Genomic DNA, 22,688 nt, shown 5'->3' with positions numbered 1-22,688 from the left:
GGGGAGCAGTTAGGGGCGATCAGGCAGGGCAGGCAGAGGTGGTTAGAGGTGATCAGGCAGGCAGAGGTGGTTAGGGGCGATCAGGCGGGCAGGCAGTGAGGTTAGGAGCAATCAGGCAGGCAGGCAGGTGAGCGTTTAGTAGCCAGCAGTCTTGGATTGGGAGAGGCAGTCGGACATCCCCCGAGGAGTCCTGGATTGGAGAGGGCAGGCCAGGCTGAGGACGCCCCCCCGCCCCCCCGTGCATGAATTTGGTGCACCGGGTCTCTAGTATCCACATAAAACCTGCACACAAATGTTTACGGCAGCTTTATTCATAATCACCAAATCTGAAAGCAACCAAGATAACCTTTAATAGGTAAATGAGTAAACAAGCATCTATACAACAAAATGTTGTTCAACAATAAAAGAAAATGAGCTATCAAGGCACAAAAGGACATGTAAGACTCTTAAATACATACTGTTAAGTGAAAGAAGACAGTCTGGCCCTTGCTGGTTTGGCTCAGTGGATAGAGCATCGGCCCGCAGACTGAAGGGTCTCGGGTTCAGTTCTGTTTAAGGACACGTACCTTGGTTGTAGGCTCGATCCAAAGCCCTGGTCAGAGCATGTGTGGGAGGCAACTAATCGATGTTTCTCTTTCACATCGATGTTCCTCTCTCTCTGTCTCTCCCCTTCCCTTCCACTCTCTCTAAAAATCAATGGAAAAATATCCTTGGGTAAGGATTAACAACAACAAAAAAAGACAGTCTAAAAAAGCTACATACTGTATGATTTTAATTATGTTATAATCTGAACTGGGAGCAGATTGGATGAAAAAGATGAAGGGATTAGGAAGTACAAATTAGCCCTAACTGGTTTGGTTCCGTGGATAGAGCGTCGACCTGTGGACTGAAAGGTCCCAGGTTCGATTCCGGTCAAGGGCATGTACCTTGGTTGCGGGCACATCCCCAGTTGGAGGTGTGCAGGAGGCAGCTGATCGATGATGTTTCTCTCTCATGGATGTTTCTAACTCTCTATCCCTCTCCCTTCCTCTCTGTAAAAAATCAATAAAATATATATATTTTTAAAAAGTACAAATTAATAGTTACAAAACAGTCACAGGGATGTAAAGTACAGCATAGGGAATATAGTTGATAATATTTCAATAAGCATGTGTATTGAACACTTTGTAAAGTATGATTGTCTAACCCAGCGGTTCTCAACCTGTGGGTCGCGACCCCTTTGGGCTTTGGTGGTCAAACGACCCTTTCACAGGGGTCGCCTATGACCATCCTGCATATCAGATGTTTACATTACGATTCATAACAGTAGCAACGAAAATAATTTTATGGTTGGGTCACAACATGAGAAACTGTATTTAAAAGGCCAGAAGGTTGAGAACCACTGGTCTAACCACTATGCTATTTACCTGAAACTAAAATAATATTGATTGTAAACTGTAATTGAAAAATAAAAATTAAAGAATATTATGTGATATTCTGGAAAAGACAAAACTACAGAGATTGGAGGATCTAAGGATGGAATGCAGAATGTGACAGAATCTGTTACAAACATGAAACAAGTCAATGGAGGTATGGATTAATAATTCTGATACTGCTATACATGTATACTGGAATTTAATATATATTTTTCCTTTTTTGGGGATAATTTAAGTCAATGGATGGCAGAAGGTAGGAGACAGGTGTTTCACTGTTGGGAGTTACACATAAGAAAAGGAGGCTAGAATGATCTACATGCTAATAGATTAAAATTGCAGGTATCTATTCTATACAGACTCATGTTTAGCTTCATATATAGTAGAGAAGTTACATATGTAAATACTTATAGGTACGTGTATATACACTGGTTAAATATGCATATATATTTCCCTGCTCTGTCAGCTTAAAAGGCAACACCCAGTAGCAATGCACATGCCTAGCACCCAGATCATGGTTTGTAGTACATTGTTCAATAAAAGAAAATAGGGCTCCTTAGAGACATGGCTGATTCTAGAGCTGGGACAGGAAATACAGAAGATAAACCTGGAGACTCTTGTAGTGCCAGAAAGTAAAGAACTACTAGTAAAAAACTAGTTTGTTTGTTGTTATTTGTTTCCTAGTGGCCAAAGCTAAAATGATGAGCACTAAAATAAAGCAGTATTAAATGTAGTCCATGTCGATAAAAATAGGTGACTAAATAAATACATAGGGGAGAAATGCCTGGTACAGAAGAATTCCAAAAAATTTATGTAGATTCTCTGCATAACTCCCCGTTCCTTAGGTGTGGGCTGCACAGAGTGGCTTCTTTACACAGAGCACAGTTTGTAAAGAGGGGAAAAGAAGTCACTTTACAGAAGAAACACGACACATACTACCTCAGCCAGGCAATCGAAGTCAACATCAAAAGTCATAAACCATTTTCATAGTAGATACCTTTGATGTGATGTTAATGAAATGACATTATCTCTGTGATCTCCTCCCCAAAATACCAGTCAAATAATGAGAAAAACATCAAATATCAATTGAGTGATATTCTACAAAATATCTGACCAGTACTTACCAAAACTATTTAGGTCATCAAAAACAACAGAAGTCTGAGAAACCATCAGAGCCAAGAGGAGACATGGCTACTAAATGTAATGTGGTATGCTGGATAGGAACATGTCACAAGGGCATTAACAAAAAACTAAGGGCCCTGACCAGTTTAGCTTGGTGGATAGAGTGTCAGTCTGCGGACTGAAGGGTCCCAGGTTTGATTCCGGTCAAGGCATGTACCTTGGTTGCGGGCACATCCCCAGTAGGGGGTGTGCAGGAGGCAGCTGATTGATGTTTCTCTCTCATTGATGTTTCTAACTCTCTATCCCTCTCTCTTTCTCTCTGTAAAAAAATCAATAAAATACATTAAAAAAAAAAACAACAAGAAAAAACTAAGGTAACCTGGCTGATGTGTTCAATGGTTAGGGCACCATACTCTGCACAGAAGGGTTGCAGGCATGTGTGAGAGGCAACCAATCAATGTGTCTCACTCACATCAATGTCTTTCCCTCTTTCTGTGTTCCTCCCTCCCTTCCACTCTCTCCAAAAAAATCAATGGAAAAAATATCCTCAGGTGAGGATTAACAAAATAACAATAACAACAAAAACTAAGGCAGTTTGAATAATATAGATTTTAATTAATAAGAATGTATCAACACTGGTTCATTAATTGTAAAAAATGCACCATGTTAATGACAGGGAGAAAATATGTAGAAAAATAATATATAAATGGTTAATAAAGATGATCTCCAAGCATATGAGATTATAAATTGCTTCAGTATTTAAACTTTTAACAAAAAAAGTATGGGGGCAGGCTGGAGGGAGTTAAGGGGGGGAAAAGGGGAACATATGTAATACTTTCAACAATAAAGGCTTATTTAAAAGTAAATACAAAAAACAAAAAAAGTAAACATTTTTGGTAAAGAAAGAAGTCTATTTTTAAAGAGAGAATAAAGCAAAGTAATGAAGTTAAAGTCTAAATGTCATAGCCACAGCAATCAGACAAGAAGAAGAGATAAAAGGCATCCAAATTAGAAAGGAGGAAGTAAAACTTTCATTATTCGCAGATGACATGATATTGCACATAGAAAACCCTAAAGACTCCACCAGGAAACTATTAGACTTAATAAATAAATTCGGCAAGGTATCAGGATACAAAATCAACATCCAAAAATCGATGGCATTTTTACACCAATAATTAACTCTCCAAAAGAGAAGCTAAACAAACAATCCCATTTATCATTGCAACAACAAAAAATAAAATACCTAGGAATAAACTTAACCAAGCAGGTAAAAGACCTGTACTTGAAAAACTATAGGACACTGAAAAAAGAAATAGAGGAAGATACAAAAAAAATGGAAATGTATACCATGTTCATGGATTGGAAGAATTAAAATCATTAAAACGTTTATACAACCCAAAGGAATCTAGATTCAACCCAATCCCTATTAAAATACCAATGGCATACATCACAGAATTAGAATGAATACTCCAAAACTTTATATGGAACCATAAAAGCAATCATGAGAAAGAACAAAATTGGAAGGATCAGAATACCAGATTATTAAACTACTAGAGGCCCAGTGCACGAAATCGTGCACGGGTGGGGTCCCTCTGGGTGGCCTGCAGGGATCGGGCCAAAACCCGCAGTCCAACGCCGCCTGCAGCTCCTACCTGCCACTCCTGCTCATCCTGGCCCCATTGTGCCTGCCGAGGGCTTGCGCCCAATCAGCCCTGATCAATCGGGAGAGGCTCACACTGCTGCAGTAGCACTCACCAGACATGAGCCTTGCATCTGGTGCCCTCCCAAGGGGAGTGGCCTGTGGGATTGGGCTGAAACCAGCTCTCCCACATCCCCTGAGGGGTCCCAGATTGTGAGAGTGTGCAGGCCAGGCTGAGGGACCTCACTGGTGTATAATTGGGATGGGAAGGGACCATGGGAGGGCTCCAGGGTGTGTCCGGCCCATCCTGCTCAGTCCCGATGGCCGGACCCCAGCAGCAAGCTAACCTACTGGTCGGAGCATCTGCTAACTGGTCGTCAGTGCATGTCATAGCGAGCAGTTGAGCAGCCTTAGGTGTCATTAGCATATTAAGCTTTGATTGGTTGTACAGTTGTTCTGCCGTTCAGTCTATTTGGATAGTATCCTTTTATTATATAGGACTAGGGGCCCGGTGCATGAAATTCGTGCACTGGGTGTGTGTGGGGGGAGTGTCCCTCAGCCCAGCCTGCCCCCTCTCACATACTGGGAGCCCTCAGGCGTTGACCCCCATCACCCTCCAATCGCAGGATCGGCCCCTTGCCCAGGCCTGACGCCTCTGGCCTAGGCGTCCGGCCCAGGCAGCGGGGACCTGCAGTGGCAGCAGCCCCACGATCGTGGGCTTCGCTTTTGGCCCAGGCAAGGGACCCCTATCTCCTGGGACTGCCAGCTTCGACCGTGCCCAGCTCCCATCGCTGGCTCCACCCCTACTTCCTGCTATCACTGGCCAGGGCGGAAAAGGCACATGATTCTCCGATCATGGCTGGGGGGCAGGGCAAAGGCGGCCCCAGGGCTGCCTTTGCCCTGCCCCCCAGCTCTTAGCTCCCCCCTGGGTTTCCGAACACTGTCAGTAGCAGGGGGCTTCTTCCTGCTTTCCCTTTCGCCTCCCTGCATTGTGCCTACATATGCAAATTAACCGCCATCTTGTTGGCAGTTAATTGCCAATCTTAGTTGGCAGTTAATTTGCATATAGCCCTGATTAGCCAATGAAAAGGGTAGCTCGTACGCCAATTACCATTTTTCTCTTTTATTAGTGTTGATACTACGAAACCATTATAACCAAAACAGCCTGGAAGTGGCACAAGAACAGGCATACAGACCAACAGATCAGAACAGAAACCCCAGAAATTGACCCAGACCATTATAATCCATTATTTGACAAAGGAGGCAAGAACATACAATGGAGTAAAGCTTCTTCAACAAATGGTGTTAGGAAAACTGGACAGACACATGCAAAAAGATGAAACTAGCCCACCAACTTACACTATACACAAGAATAAACTCAAAATGGATAAAAGACTTAAATGTAAGCCATGAAACCATACAAATCTTAGAAGAAAACATAGGCAGTAAAATCTCAGATATCTCGCATAGCAGAATTTTTGCTGATACGACCAGGGCTGTGGTCGGCAAACTGCAGCTCGTAAGCCACATGCCACTCTTTGGCCCCTTGAGTGTGGCTCTTCCAAAGCCTTAGGAGTGCCCTAATTAAGTTAATAACAATGTACCTACCTATATAGTTTAAGTTTAAAAGATTTGGCTCTCAAAAGAAATTTCAATCGTACTGTTGATATTTGGCTCTGTTGACTAATGAGTTTGCCAACCACTGCCCTAGGGTAAAAGAAATAAAGGAGAAAATAAATGGGATTACATCAAAATAAAAAGCTTCTGCACAGCAAAAGAAACCACTAACAAAATGAAAAAGGAACCCACTGTATGGGAGAATATTTTTGCTAATGATACATCTGATAAGGGTTAATATCCTATCTAATAAAAGACAAAAAGGGTAATTAACCGTACCTCCGCTACGCTTCCCATTGGTTAATCAGGGTGATATGCAAATTAACTGCCAACAAAGATGGTGGCCGGCAGCCACACAGCTGAAGCGAACATGAGGCTTGCTTGCTCCAGTGATGGAGAAAGCCAAGGTTCCCCGCCTGCCGTGGCCCGGCTCTGAGCCCAAAAGCAACAATGTTTCAATTATAGAAGCTAAACAAACCCCAGATACCTGCTTTCAGCCAGCCGCGGTCTCAGAGCTGAGAGCGCCAGTGACAGCAACAATGTTTCAATTATAAAAGGTAAATAAATCTCAGAATAAAAAAAAGAAAGAAAACAAGGACAGGCTGGGAGCTTCAGTCGCTGGCCAGCCTGAATACGGCCCTCAGCCCCTCACCCAGGCTGGCCAGGCACCCAAGCAGGACCCCCACCCTGATCTGGGACACCCTTCAGGGCAAACCAGCTGGCCCGCACCCGTGCACCAGGCCTCTATCCTATATAGTAAAAGGGTAATATGCAAACTGGCCCTAACAGCAGAAAGACTGGGAATGACTGGTCACTATGACACACACTGACCACCAGGGGGCAGATGCTCAATGCAGGAGCTGCGCCCTGGTGGTCAGTGCGCTCCCACATGGGGGAGCTCTGCTCAGCCACAAGCCAGGCTGATGGATGCCAGTACAGCGGTGGTGGTGGGAGCCTCTCCTGCCTCCTCAGCAGCGCTAAGGATGTCCAACTGCAGCTTAGGCCTGCTCCCCGCTGGCAAGTGGACATCCCCCGAGCGCTGCTGGGCTGCCAGAGGGATGTCTGATTGCCATCTTAGGCCCCATCCCCCAGGGAGCAGGCCTAAGCCATCAGGTGGTCATCCCCTGAGGGGTCCCAGACTGTGAGAGGGCACAGGCCGGGCTGAGGGACCCCCCACCCCCGAGTGCACAAATTTTTGTGCACTGGGTCTCTAGTTCAAAATATAAAAAGCACTCATACAACTCAACAAGGAAAACAAACAATCCAATTAAAAAATGGGCAGAAGAGCCCTAGCTGGTTTGGCTCAGTGGATAGCACATCAGCCTGTGGACTGAAGGGTCCTGGGTTCGATTCCAGTCAAGAGCACGTACCTTGGTTGCAGGCTCTTACCAGGCCCAGGCCCTGTTTGGGACATGTGCAGGAGGCAACCGATTGATGTGTTTTTCTCAAATCGCTATTTCTCTCGGTCTTTTCCTCTCTCTTCCATCTAAAACTCAATGGAAAAATATCCTTGGATGAGGATTAAAAAAATAAAAATGCTCAGAAGCCCGAATCGGTTTGGCTCAGTGGACAGAGTGTTGGCCTGCAGACTGAAAGGGTCCCAGGTTCAATTCTAGTCAAGGGCATGTACCTTGGTGCGGGCACATCCCCAGTAGGGAGTGTGCAGGAGGCAGCTGATCAATGTTTCTCTCTCATTGATGTTTCTAACTCTTTATCCCTTTCCCCTCCTCTCTGTAAAAAATCAATAAAATTTATTTTAAAAAAATGCGCAGAAGATCTGAATAGACATTTCCCCGAAGAGGACAGACATAAATGGCCAAAAGACATGAAAAAATACTCAAAGTCACTAATCATCAGAGAAATGCAAATTAAAACTACAATGAGATATCACCTCACATCAGTCAGAATGGCTATCATCAAAAAATCTACAAGCATCCTGGCTGGTGAGGATGCGGGCTGTGGGTAGGGGAAGGCAACACTAATTCACCGCTGGTGGGAATGCAGATTGGTGCAGCCACTATGGAAAACAATATGGAGTTTCCTGAAAAAATTAAAAATGGAATGTCCGTTTGACCCAGTGATCCCACTTTTGGGAATATATCCTAAAAATCCTGAAATATCAATCAGAAAGAATATATGAACCTCTATGTTCAGAGCAGTGTTATTTACAACTAGAGGCCTGGTGCATGAATTCTTGCACGGGTGGGGTCACTCGACGTGTCCTGTAGGATTTGGGCTGGAACGGACAGTCCAACACTGCCTGCTGCTCCCGCTCATCCCGGCCCTGCTGAGCCCAGTCTGGCACCTGTCCCGAATGGGATGGGGACGGGGCCAGGACGCGATCAGCCCTCTGGGTGGGCATTGGGATGCCCTTGCCAGCCTGGGATCCAGATCCGTCCCACTGATGTTCGCGTCAGTTGTCAGGAGCCACCTGACAGCCGCTTTTATATCATTTCTTTCTTACAGAGCATCTAGGGAGGGGAAGTGGCCACGGTGCCCAAGGCCGACTTCCAGGAGGCCAGCGGCACTGTTGGGATCGTGCCAGCAGCGCTGGTCCATCGGTGCCTGGCCCATTCTCTGGAAATTGGACCTGCAGGACTACTGAGAGAGTGAGTGGCTGCTGCTGGGCTGGTGGGCCACCAGGATGGGTTGGTCAGCTGACCGGCACCCCTGTTGTGGGAGCACACTGACCACCAGGGGGCAGCTCCTGCATTAAGCATCTGCCCTCTGGTGGTCAGTGCACATCATAGCAACCGGTCAACCGGTCTTTCTTAGGCTTTGATATATATAGATAGATAGCTAAGATTTGGAAAGAGCCCAAGTACCCATCAGTAGATGAATGGACAAAAAAGCTGTGGGACATTTACACTATGGAATACCACTTTTATATATAAAAGCCTAAGTGACCAAACGACCAGTTGACCAGTCGCTATGACACACACTGACCACCGGAGGGCAGATGCTCAACGCAGGAAATGCCCCCTAGTGGTCAGTGCACTCCCGCAGTGGGGCATGCTGCTCAGGTGACCGCTGGACGCCAAATGGTGGGCTCATGGCTGACAAGTGCAGCTGCGGTGGCGTGAGCCTCTTCCACCTCTGCAGCAGCACTACCAAGCAGCGGCGGCGGCAGCAAGTGCAGCAGGGCCAGGATGAGTGAGAGTGGCACGGTGCCTGGCCTGGGCTCAGGTCCTCCCTGGCTGCCTGCCGCTTCGTGCACTACTACATCCCTCGGGGGATGTCAGACTGCCAGTTTTGGCCCAATCCCTGCAGGCCTGGCCGAAACTGGCAGTCTGACATCCCCGAGGGATCCTGGATTGCGAGAGGGCGCAGGCCAGGCTGAGGGACCTCACTGGCGCATGAATCCATGCACTGGGCCTCTAGTGCAGCTATAAAAAGAGGCTCTCTTGCCCTAACCCAGGGGTCCTCAAACTACGGCCCACGGGCCACATGCGGCCCGCCGAAAACATTTATCCAGCCCGCCGAGTGTTTTTGCCGCCGCTGCCTGTTGCTGAATTTGTTCATAGTATTTTTTAAACTATAGTCCGGCCCTCCAATGGTCTGAGGGACAGTGAACTGGCCCTCTGTTTAAAAAGTTTGAGGACCCCTGCCCTAACTGGTTTGGCTCAGTGCATAGAGGGTCGGCCTGCGAACTGAAGGGTCCCAGGTTCGATTCCAGTCAAGGTCATGTACCTTGGTTGTGGGCACATCTCCAGTAGGGAGTGTGCAGGAGGCAGCTGATCGATGTTTCTCACTCTCTATTCCTCTCCCTTCCTCTCTTTAAAAAATCAATAAAATATATTTTAAAAAAAAAGAGGCTCTCTTACCTTTGGGAAAGCATAGATGGATCTGGAGCATATTATGCTAACTGAAGCCAGTCTGAGAAAGACAAGTATCACATGATTTCACTTAATTGTGGAATCTAATGAACAAAATGAACTGACCAATAAAATAAGACCTGAAGATGGAGGCATGGAACAGACGAACATACCTTGTTGTGGGGTTGGGGGGACAAGAAGATATAAACCAAAGAACTTATATACTTATATGCATAGCCCATGGACACAGGCAATAGGGTGGTGAAGACCAGGGAGGGGGGGTTGGGTCTGGGCAGAGGCAGGTAAAAAAGGGGGGATAAACAAGAGACATTCGTAATACTATCAACAATAAAAAATATACATTAAAAAAAGAGAGAAAAGACTCATTTTCTTTTCAAGCATTCTACAGTTTTTGAAAGGAAACAAAAATAATAATTCAATTTTAGTCTCAGGTTTTCAATCATTGTCAATTCAGATAGTTATATAAGAAGCACTGAAAACCCTGATCAGTGTTCTAAGTGGTTAGAGCATCAGCCCAGGCTCTGAAGGTCTTGGGTTCAATTCCCGGTCAAGGCACATACCTGGATTGCAGGTTTGATCTTGGGCTCTGATCAAGGCATGTGTGGGAGGCAGCCAATCAATGTGTCTCTCTCACATTGATTGTTTCTCTCTCCTTCTCTCTTATCTCCCCTCTCTGCCTCCCTTCCACTCTATCTAAAATCAATGGAAAAGGGTGCCCGGCTAGCTCAGTCGGTAGAATATGAAACTCTTAAAATCAATGGAAAAATATCCTCAGGTGAGGATTAATATAAAAACAAAAAAAGAAGCACTGAAGAAAAGTACCTTGAAATACCTATTTTTTTTTTAATTTTGAAAATTTCAGGATTTTATTCACAGAATCAGATATTTTCAAAACTTAAAAATGATGACCCCTGACATCAATGCCACACAGATTCTAGTGAATCTATTATAATTCACTATTATATAAAAGATTTGATTATTTCAGAGCAAATCAGTGAATTAACTATGGTTGTATAATGAGCAAATAACATTCAACAATTTGTTAGTGCTAAATAAAACTGGAAATCAATAGACACCAGTGCATACTCTCTGGATGTGCCAGTAGGAACAGTGAGTACAGCAAATTTTAAATTGTCAGCCTGTCAGAAACTAAGGTCACAGAGGTTTCTAGGCAAGTGCCTTCCTCTCCTCTATCGAGGATTAGAGCCAAATCACAAGAAGAAAAGTTATTTAAGAATACTTTGGAACAGTCCCAGTGCAGATCCAACTCAGACATCACTATGACCATCAGTTACCAGATTAAAAACAATATAACTTCTGTCTATGTGAACTCCAGGCAGATTTTTTCTTAAAGAAAGGAAACTGGTATGAGTCTCTAACAGTGTATTTCTTTTCTTTTAAAAAAAAAAAAAATGATTTCAGAAAAAGGGAGTGATAGAAACATTAATGAAGAGAATCATTGTTTGGTTGCCTTCTGCACGCCCCCTACTGGGAATTAAGCCTGCAACCCGGGCATGTGCCCTGACCAGGAATCGAACCCTGACCTGGTTCTTGGGTCGACACTCAACACTGAGCAACGCCAGCAGGTCATCTAACAGCTTATTTCTTTTCCCTTATTATCTTATAGCTCTGGAATAAGAGAACTGTGCTATATTTTTGTGACGGTCTGCCAGCATCCTTTTGTAAAGGATTTGTTTAAAGAATAGCAATAGATAAGAACTTACAGCCCTCAAACATCAGGTTAAGAAGAAATATCAACTTGCTCCAACTTACAAGAGTTGTGCCGACGACGGAAACTTTTGGACTGACTCAAAGGCTCCACGTGCCTGTCCACATAGCTCTTGGAACACTGCTGCTGCTGCGGGGAAATGGCAGCATCCTGGCTCTTCACATCTGTCCTCTTAGGGATGTTTTGAGGGGCACTGCTGGAAGAGGTTGGCTTCTTGACCAACCTGCCTGTGCCATTCTGATTGATACCCACTTGGTACCCAATACCAGAAGGGCCTAATTCTGTCTGATGAAGGTCTCCAAAATGTTGGTTTTCTCCGGGACCTGGTATCTCCAGGATTTTTAACTCCATAATGTCACCTGCCCTGAAATACACAAAAGAATCCAACTCTCAAAACTATAATAGTGGTAACAGTGATGAAACTGAAATCAATAGCAACCAAGCATGTCACACTTGTGGCCGGCGGGTCGCAAGTTTGACATGCTTGAGCAATACCTTTGCAAGGTTGCATTTCAATGAGTTATCAAAGGCAAAAACTAGGAAAGGTGGTAGATCACTAAAGACAAGACTCAGCCACCAATATTCAACAGACAAAGCACTAGCCTTTAAAGAACCCTACTGTTAATCACAAAACTATTATTAGTATCTTAGATTTCCAGATTGCTTAATAGCTTTTTTTTTATTCATTTACTCACTTGCTCATTCAGTAGGCATATACATAGTACTTAATATGTGGTAAGCCCTGCACTCTACATGAGATTATAGAGATGAAAAGCAATACATACCTACAAAGAACTCACAGTCTGGTCAGCAGAAAAGACAAGTAGATAATTAAAAGTGTTAAATACTATGACATAAGTGTGCATAAGAGACTAGAGAACCCAAAAGGAAAATGCAGATGTTAGTTTGGCAGAGATCGATGAAACACATATGTTAAGTCTGGGTGGATACGGAAAATAAGAGTTGCCCAAGCAAGAGAGGCATTTCAGGCCAAGGCTCAGAGACTAACAAAATGTGTCCTATTTGATGAACTGCAAATTTTATGGTTTGACTAAAAGTAAAGATGTTTGTGGAGGTAAGGCCTGTGAAGGTAATTAATCAGGGGCCAGTCATAATCACATTGGATTTTTCTGGTGGCTGTAGGTGAAGAAACGAGTTAGGAAACCAGGCAAGAAGTAGGAGGGGATAAATAGGGCAAGTGACAATGAAAAGAGAGAAGGAAAAATAGAGCCATGAGACACTTGGAATTCACAGGATTTGGTGACAGGAAGGTCAAGAGAAACAATTTATTATGGTTCTTAAGTTTCTAACTTGGGTGGAAGGTGTCATTAGTCACCTCTTAAGGGTAGATCTTTTGAGTGGAAATCTGCAGGTAACAAATTCAGCTTTGAAAATCTTTTCTAAAAATATATTTTTATTGATTTGAGAGCGAGAGAGAGAGAGAGAGAGAGAGAGAGAGAGAGAGAGAGAAATAGAGAGGGGAACATCAATGTGAGAAGCATTAAATCAGTTGCCTCCCTCAAGTACCCTAACTGGGGATCAAACCTGAATCACAGGTGTATGCCCTGACCAGGATTCGAACCAGTGACCCTTTGGTACATGGGATGATGCTCAACCAACTGAGCCACACCAGTCAGCACAGCTTTGAAAATCTTAAATTGAAGATTTAAGGATAGCCACCTCAAAATGACCAGAAGACAAAATGTCTGAAGCTCAGAAAATGGGTCTAAATTAAAGATTTGATATAGGCTAGTGGTCGGCAAACTCATTAGTCAACAGAGCCAAATATCAACAGTACAACGATTGAAATTTCTTTTGAGAGCCAAATTTTTTAAACTTAAACTATATAGGTAGATACACTGTTATTAACTTAGTTAGTGTACTCCTAAGGCTTAGGAAGAGCCACACTCAAGGGGTCAAAGAGCCGCATGTCGCTCGCGAGCTGCAGTTTGCTCACCACAGATATAGGAAAACAGAGAAGTCACCAGTAACAATGGCCAGTTTATACATATTCTCATGGGGATAAATGACATGATATATGCAAATATTTAAGTCTAGTATTTAGTTATTAAAAATTCAATAAATGTTTATTATTACTACTAAAAAAGATTTGGGATCTCATTAATATATAACAAGGTACACATGAGATTGTCTAGAGTACAGCATGAGAAAAGAATCAAAGATAGAAATTTGAGTAACCCAATCTTAAAAGTGAGAAGAAAAAGAATCTATAAAAATAGAAATAATAAAGGAATGAAGGAAAACATGGAAAGAAAATTCAAAGAGGTGATAGAGAAACTAAAAGAAGAGGACACTTCAAAAGTTAGGGAGCATTTGAACAGATTATAATTGAGACACTACCAATGAATTTGGCAATTAGGTCATCTGTAACCTTAGAAAGAGCTAGTTCAGCAAAATGGTAAAGTAAGATAAGGGGGGGGGGGGGGGGAAGTAACCTTCTTTTGGGCATGCTCCACCTAAGCATCTCTAAAATTCTGATGAGCCCTCCCCTCCCCCATGACATATAATTCTTATTATTCAAAAAGTAAACTTCTATTCATGTGGAGGAAGCCTAAAAGGCCATTAACTTGGTCTAAACAAGCTTCCAAAGAACATGGAATCAATGAAAGAAAAATAAAAGAACAAAAGGACAGCTGAAGTACTTAGGAAGAAATCACTAAAAATAGTTTAAAAAATAATATGAAGTGATATGAAAAAAAATAGCAAATAAAGTTTCAAAACATATAATAGAGAACTGAAATGCATAAATATGTCACAGTATTTATATACTGTATATGAGGCCCCTAGAACCATAAGAAATGCAAAAAATTGGCTGTTAATAATTCATTCTCGAATTGCCGCCCTTAAAAATCAAATTGCCCCTCTATGGGGTCTGTGCCCCACGTTGGGAACCACTGGACTAGAGAATGAGGCCACAAAGGGAATGAAGGCAGACTACTTAGCTCTGAAAAGAACTATAGGTGTAAAGAGAAGGAAATGATAGTTGCAAATGCAAGTTGTATGTGGGTTGGAGGGGAATGTGTACTACAGGGGAAGCCTGGGAATGTTAGAATGCAGAGAGGAAAGAGATAGTATAAAGGCTGAAACTAAAGACACACAAAAGATGGACAGGGTCTCAAAGATGATAGAAAAGGATAGCATATAAAGCACACATGATAAGGTGAGTCCTGAACACAAAGGAGGTATTTCTATTCAGACTTCAGAGGAGGTAAGAAATAAGATTGGATACACCTACAGAAAAGGTTATGTGTGGGTATTATTCAGAAAGTTAAGGAAGCTCTTGTCTGATAGTCTTTTTTATTTTTATTTTTAATTAACATAATTTTGCCACGTTGGTAAAAAGAGGGATGTGAAGACAACTGAACTTCAGATATGCTGGAAAACACTAAGAAAAATACATCCCTATAGCTAAGAACTTTAACTACTGGCTACATTGTGCTTCTGGAGAGAAATTATGATACAAATCTACAGACAGCTGCAGTTATACAAGGGAAAACCAGTAACAAACTCAGAGTAAGAAGGCACAGGGATACAAAACTGAGAAGTAAAATCTGAAGCCATAAAAGGAAAACAGAAAGATTATTCTGAATTTGACCCATCCATTTAAATAGATGCGTGCTTGATAGAGATAAAAACATTTCACAAACCCTGAACCATTAGCTGAAAGCCAATTATGATAGCTTACTGAAACAGCAGCAGGACTGCAAAATCTCACCTTTGACAAGAAGACTGTACTCAAAAGCAGTGCTACACAAGAGAATATTGGCCATCTGGCCTAGGTTCAGACCACCAGATCACCAGATTAGATTTGAAAGAATCAGTCAGGATACTCACCTGAAGGTGACTTCCGGCACAAGGCACTTCACTCCATTGTGGAAAGGCCGGGTGAGAGAAATGGTCTGGCTGACCTGATCAACTGCTGACACTCTTCCCTGATAGACACCCAAGCTATCTCCACAGTTGATGGACACAATACTGCCTAGCCAATCCGTAGCCATGTTTCAGATGTGAGACCACTGTGGAGAGAAGAAACCAGGCAGTATACCTTAAGAAATAGACAAATCTTTAATTAAATTCAGAAAAGAATTATGTCAGGTTCTGTATCATGTGTGCTAAATAATACATACTAGTATTCTGTCATATCCTTAATTGATGTAATAAAACATAAAAAATAAAACTTTTTCCAGAAGGAGTTTGCATATTAATGAAAAAACAGCCAAAACCGGTTTGGCTCAGTGGATAGAGCGTCGGCCTGCGGACTGAAGGGTCCCGGGTTCGATTCCAGTCAAGGGCATGTACCTGGGTTGCGGGCACATCCCCAGTGGGGGAAGTGCAGGAGGCAGCTGATCGATGTTTCTCTCTCATCGATGTTTCTAACTCTCTATCTCTCTCCTTTCCTCTCTGTAAAAAAATCAATAAAAATATATTTAAAAAAAAAGAAAAAACAGTACCATATAATACGTATATGTATGGACTTTACAATTGCTTTAAAGCACATGTACTAGATAGATACGTATTTACCGAGCTATCAAATCACACAAACTATAACCTGTTTATAACCTATTATATTTTAATATATCTGCCATTAGAATGCTTTCAAAAAGAATTTATTATGAGGAAATAATATATAAAAAATATTGGTAATATCAGAGTACCTCATATCAGAATAACCCTCTTGAAATAATGATAAATTCTGGACAAAATTTTTCTTTAAAAGCTGGCTGAAGGCATTACAGAACACTACACCTAACAATTACAGAATATACATTATTTTTACATCTACATGGAATGCTCACCAACGTATGCTGGGCCTTAAACCACTATCGATTCATTTCAAAGGACTGATATCAGTCCACAACAAAACTCAATTTGAAATTGAAAACAACAGATCTCAAAATTTGGAAATTAAGCAAGACATTTCTAAATAACCTATGGGTCGAGGAAGAAATCAAAAGAGAAGTTAGAAAATAGTTGAAACTCAGTGATAATGAAAATGTAACATTTGTGGAATAAACTGAAAACAGTGCTTAAAGCCTGGCCAGTGTGGCTCAGTGGTTGAGCATCGACCTATGAACCAGGAGGTCACAGTTCAATTCCTGGTCAGGGCACATGCCCAGGACACAGGCTTGATCCCTGGTGGGAGCATGTAGAAGGCAACAGATGAATGTTCTCTCTCATCAATGTTTCTATCTCTCTTCCCTCTCCGGTCCTCTCTCTAAAATCAATAAAGACATAGTAAAAAAATAAAAGCAGTGCTTAAAGGGAAAATTAGAGCTTTAAGTACTTATATTAGAAAAGGAGAAAAGTTCAAAACCAAACATTGAAGACTCCATCTTAAGAAGCTGGAAAAAAAAGAGGAAATTACTCTAAAATAATAAGAAAGAAAATAAAGAGTATAAATCAATTAAATAGGAAGCAATTCAGAAAAATAAACAAAACCAAATATTAGTTATTTGAAAACAATAAAGTTCATAAATCTTTAACTACTAGTAGACTAATCAAGAAATAAAGATAAGGAGCTCCAGTGGCGCAATCGGTTAGCGCGCGGTACTTATAAGAAATAAAGATAAAACACAGAGGAGAAACCAAGATGGCGGCATAGGTAAACACCGGAAATTGCTACCTCGCACAACCACTTAAAAAATACAACTAAAAGACAAAACGGATATCATCCAGAAACACAGGAAGGCTGGCTGAGTGGAAATTCAACAAGTAGAAGAAAAGAGAAAAGCACTGAGATTCAGAGGAAGTTCAGAAGTAAAGTGCAGAGGTATGGAGGCACATGCTGAAAGGGCTAGTAACTGAGGACGCAGCGCACGTGGAGAGGGCTGGCAGCTGAGGACACGGTTGTCTTTTTCAATCCGGATGGAGTCTCAAGCTCCCGAATGCTCTGAACTCCAGTTCCGGGTGAGTCTCTTGGGACCCAGATTCATACGGGGAGAAACTGGACTGTCTGGCATCGGGCAGACTCGAGGGCGGCTTTCTCTCAGAGGTGCTTGCGGTGATTACCGCGGGACACTGAGACATGGGGTCTCTTAGGGTAGGACTGGGGAGCAGCCATAGCTGCTTTCTCCGCCCTGTTGATCCCCTGAGACCCCGCCCCACCCAAGCTGTGCGCAGAGGTTTTGGCATATGAAAGGCGTGGCCCTTTGCAATCTAAAATTACCTAACAAACTGCTGCTGGGTCAGAGAGACCCAGAACTTCCAAAAGAAGGTCTAAGGCCCCACAGCAGCTTGCATTGCTTCACAGCTGGGCCTCATCTGGGCACCTCCAAACCCCAAACAAAGAAGAGGAATCTCTCCATAGCTCCTGCTGGGTAGCCTCAGGCAGAGGCTAAATTAGCACCTCCTTAGAGATCCAAGAGCCAGTGTACCCAGTGGTCAGAGTGGGACCATCCAGATTACAACTCCTCAGATCCATAAGGGACACACTCAGGGGACAGACTCAGTGAGCACCAAAGCCCCACTGAAGCAAGTTTTGCCCCATAAGGGTGTCTTCATCACAGAAGTTCTCCCACTGCAGACACAGCCGATTCTCACAGCCAACTGGCCTGGAGGTCAATTCCTCCCAGTGATACCTACAACAATCAAGGCTTAACTACAACAAGACTGTGCACAAAGCCCACAAAGGAGTGCACCAAGAGTGTCCACTTCAGGTAATTGGGGAGGCTGAGCCACTGGGCCATACAGGACACCTAACACAGAAAGTCACTCTATCAGCACAGGGAAGCATAAAAAATGCGGAGACAAAGAAACAAGTCAAAAATGACAGAAATGGAGGAAAGCAAACTACTGGATATAGAGTTCAAAACCACACTTTTAAGGTTTTTCAAGAATTTTCTAGAAACCGCCAATAAATGTAGTGAGACCCTCAAGAAATCTAGTGAGACCGCCGATAAATGTAGTGAGACCCTCAAAAAATATAGTGAGACCCTCGGGGTTATGAAAAAGGATCAACTAGAAATTAAGCATACACTGACTGAAATAAAGGATATTATGCAGAGTTCCAACAGCAGACTAGAGGGTCGCAAGAATCAAGTCAAAGATTTGAAATACAAAGAAGCAAAAATCACCCAACTGGAAAAACAAAAAGAAAAAAGAATCCAAAAATATGAAGATAGTGTAAGGAGACTCTGGGACAACTTCAAACGTACCAACATCCGAATTATGGGGGTGCGAGAAGAAGAGAGAGAGCAAGATATTGAAAACCTATTTGAAGAAATAATGACAGAAAACTTTCCCTACCTGGTGAAAGAAATGGACTTACAACTCCAGGAAGTGCAGAGAACCCCAAACAAAAGGAATCCAAAGAGGATCACACCAAGACACATCATCATTAAAATGCCAAGAGCAAAAGACAAAGAGAGAATCTTAAAAGCAGCAAGAGAAAGAAACCCAGTTACCTACAAGGGAATACCCATACGACTGTCAGCTGATTTCTCAACAGAAACTTTGCAGGCCACAAGGGAGTAGCAAGAAATATTCAAAGTGAGGAATGCCAAGAACCTACAATCTAGATTACTTTACCCAGCAAAGCTATCATTCAGAATTGAAGGTCAGATAAAGAGCTTTACAGATAAGGAAAAGCTAAAGGAGTTCATCACCACCAAACCAATATTATATGAAATGCTGAAAGGTATCCTTTAAGAAGAGGAAGAAGAAGAAAAAGGTAAAGATACAAATTATGAACAACAAATATGCATCTATCAACAAGTGAACCAGAAAATCAAGTGAATAATCTGATGAACAGAATGAACTGGTGATTATAATAGAATCAGGGGCATAGAAAGGGAGTGGACTGGCTATTCTTGGGGGGGGAAAGGAGTGAGGGGGATGCGGGAAGAGACTGGACAAAAATCGTGCACCTATGGATGAGGACAGTAGGTGGGGAATGAGGGAGGAGGGTGGGGTGGGAACTGGGTGGAGGGGAGTTATGGGGGGGAAAAAGAGGAACAAATGTAATAATCTGAACAATAAAGCTTTAATTTAAAAAAAAGGTTAAAAAAAAGAAAATGAACAATCTGATTTTTAAAATGGGCAAAATATCAGGAAACCTCATCAAAGAAGATATGTAGATGGCAAATAAGCATGACAACTTGCTCCACATTATATGTCTTTAGGAAATGCAAATTAAAACAACAATGAGATACTACTACATACCAACTAGAATGGCCAAAATCTAAAAGCAGTGACAACATCAGATGCTGGTGAGGATATGGACCAACAGGGGTTCTCATTCATTGCTGATGAGAATACAAAATGGTACATACACCACTTTGGAAGACAGTTTAGTAGTTTCTTACAATACTAAATATACTTTTACCGTATAGTCCAGAAATCATACTCCTTGGTATTTACCCAAATGAGTTTTTTAAAAGCTGAGCACAGCCCTAGCCGGTTTGGCTCGGTGGATAGAGCGTCAGCCTGAGGACTGAAGGGTCCCAGGTTCGATTCTGGTCAAGGGCATGTACCTTGGTTGCGGGCACATCCCCAGTAGGGGGTGTGCAGGAGGCAGCTGATCGATGTTTCTCTCTCATTGATATTTCTAACTCTCTATCTCTCTCCCTTCCTCTCTTTAAAAAATCAATAAAATATATTTTTTAAAAACCCACAAAAACTGATACTTTAAAAATAAATAAGTACATAAATAAATAAATAAATAAGCTGAGGACAGATGTTTATAAAAGCCTTATCTATAACTGCCAAAATCTGGAATCAACCAAAAGGTCTTCATGTAAGTGAACAGATAAATAAACCGTGGTATATCTAGATAATGGAATATTATTCAGCCCTAAAAAGAAATGAGTTATTAAGCCATGAAAAGAAACATAAATGGATATTACTAAGTAAAAGAAGCTGATCTAAAAAGGCTATGTACTGTATGATTCCAACTATATGACATTCTGGACAAGGCAAAACTATGGAGACAGTAAGAAGATCAGTAGTTGGCAAAAGTAATCCAAAGGAGGCAACATAGCTTTTACAACAAATAGTACTGGAGCAAAGAGATATCCACTAATAAAAAATAAACCTTGACCTAAGTCTCGTAACTTTAATAAACATTTACTCAAAATGGATCTTGAACTTACATATCATACTATAAAACTTTCAGGAAAAAGATATGAGAAACCTTTGGTGAGGTAAAGAGTTATAAGACTTGACACCAAAAGCACAATCCATAAAAAGAGAAACTGATCAACTGGACTAATTTTATTTTTTAAATTTACTTCAGAGAGAGGAAGGAGAGAGACAGAGAGAAACATCGATGGACTGCCTCCTACATACCCCTACTGGGAATCCAGCCCACAACTGAGATATATGCCCTGACCAGGAATTGAACCAGTGGCCTCCCGGTGTTTGGGAGACACTCAACCATCTGAGCCACACAGGCTGGGATCAATTGGACTTCTTGAAAATTAAAAACTTTTATTCTGCAAAAGACTTTAGCAGAAAAAAATGGACACATTACAGACTAGAAGAAAATATTTGCAAACTACATATGGACAAAAACAAGGGGCTAGTTAGTATCTAAAATATATATATTTTTTAAAGTCTAAAAACCCAATAGTAAATACAGAACAAAAATAACCCAATCAAAAGGGAAATGAAAAGATATTTCAACAAATATATACAAACTAGGGGCCCGGTGCACGAAATTCGTGCACTGGGTGTGTGTGTGTGGGGGGGGGGGAGTGTCCCTCAGCCCAGCCTGCCCCCTCTCACATACTGGGAGCCCTCAGGCGTTGACCCCCATCACCCTCCAATCGCAGGATCGGCCCCTTGCCCAGGCCTGACGCCTCCGCCAGAGGTGTCAGGCTTGGACAGGGGACCCCCATCTCCCCCTGATCACTGGCTCTGGTCCCCGCCCAGGCCTGAGGCCTCTGGCCCAGGAATCATGCTGGGCAGGGGACCCCCATCTCCCTCTGATCGCTTGCTCCACCCCCCGCCCAAGCCTGACGCCTCTGACCCAGGCTTCAGGCCTGGGCAAGGGGACCATCATATCCCCCCAATCCCCGGCTCCGCCCCCCACCCAGGCCTGATGCCTCGGCCAGAGGAGTTGACCCTCATCACCCTCCGATCACCAATCACCGGATCGGCCCTTTGACCAGGCCTGAGGCCTCTGGCAGAGGTGTCAGGCCTGGGCGGGGGACCCCCAGCTCCCCGTGGTTGCAGGCTCCGCCCCTGCCCAGGCCTAACGCCTCTGGCCTAGGCATCCGGCTCGGGCAGCGGGGACCCACAGCTGCAGCGGCCCCGCGATCGTGGGCTTCGCTTTAGGCCCAGGCAAGGGACCCCCTAGCTCCCGGGACTGCCAGCTTCGACCGTGCCCAGCTCCCATCGCCGGCTCCACCCCTACTTCCTGCTATCACTGGCCAGGGCGGCAAAGGCGCCTGATTCTCCAATCATGGCTGGGGGGCAGGGCAAAGGCAGCCCTGGGGCTGCCTTTGCCCTGCCCACCAGCTCTTAGCTCCCCCCTGGGTTTCCGATCACTGTCAGTGGCAGGGGGCTTCTTCCTGCTTTCCCTTTCGCCTCCCTGCATTGTGCCTACATATGCAAATTAACCGCCATCTTGTTGGCAGTTAACTGCCAATCATAGTTGGCAGTTAATTTGCATATAGCCCTGATTAGCCAATGAAAAGGGTATCGTCGTACGCCAATTACCATTTTTCTCTTTTATTAGATAGGATAGCACATGAAGCCCTGGCTGGGTTGCTCAGCTAGTTGGAGCATCTTCCTGTGCACCAAAAGGTTGCTGGTTCGATTCCCCGTCGGAGCGCATATAGGAGGCAACCAATCAATGTTTCTCTCTTACATTGATGTTTCTCTCTCCTTATCTCTCCCTCCCACTCTTGCTCTCACTCTTTCTAAAGTCAATAAACATATCCTTAGGTGAAGATAAGAAAAAAGCAAATGAGTCCGGCTGGCGTGGCTCAGTGGTTGAGCATCGACCTATGAACCGGGAGATCACGGTTCAATTACTAGTCAGGGCACATGCTCAAGTTGTGGACTTGATTCCCAGTGTAGGGCACGCAGGGGGCAGCCAATCAATGATTCTCTCTCATCATTGATGTTTCTACATCTCTCTCCTCCCTTCCTCTCTGAAATCAATTTAAAAAAAGGATTTTTTAAAAAGCACATGAAAAAATGTTCAACATCATCAACCATTATGCGAATTAAAACCATAATGAGGTATCACTACACACCTATGCTGAATTAAAAAATACTGATCATACCAAGTGCTGACAAGAATGTGAAAAAACTAGATTACTCATATATTATTGATGGGAATATTAAATAGTGCAGCCATTCTGGAA

The 22,688-nt window shown here is 43.1% G+C and overlaps 1 protein-coding gene across 6 annotated transcripts in view; it reads right to left on the bottom strand.

Annotated features, from left to right (window-relative positions):
- EDC3 (enhancer of mRNA decapping 3) overlaps window positions 1-22,688 on the bottom strand; it is a 121,386-nt gene that overhangs the window by 81,052 nt on the left and 17,646 nt on the right. For 5 of the 6 annotated variants that reach the window (XM_059657211.1, XM_059657172.1, XM_059657220.1 and 2 more), the window contains 2 exons: window positions 15,211-15,392; window positions 11,400-11,719 (listed from right to left, as the gene is read on the bottom strand). In XM_059657211.1, coding sequence (XP_059513194.1) covers window positions 11,400-11,719; window positions 15,211-15,374 — 484 coding nt within the window. In that variant the 5' untranslated portion in view covers window positions 15,375-15,392. Of the gene's footprint in view, window positions 1-11,399; window positions 11,720-15,210; window positions 15,422-22,688 lie in introns of all 6 variants that reach the window. The other variant, XM_059657201.1, reaches the window with a different exon arrangement.

This window comes from Myotis daubentonii, chromosome 1, assembly GCF_963259705.1.
Source record: "Myotis daubentonii chromosome 1, mMyoDau2.1, whole genome shotgun sequence".
Lineage (NCBI taxonomy): Eukaryota > Metazoa > Chordata > Mammalia > Chiroptera > Vespertilionidae > Myotis > Myotis daubentonii.
Note: the sequence above shows the minus strand (reverse complement) of the source record. Positions and strands in the feature narration are given on the sequence as shown.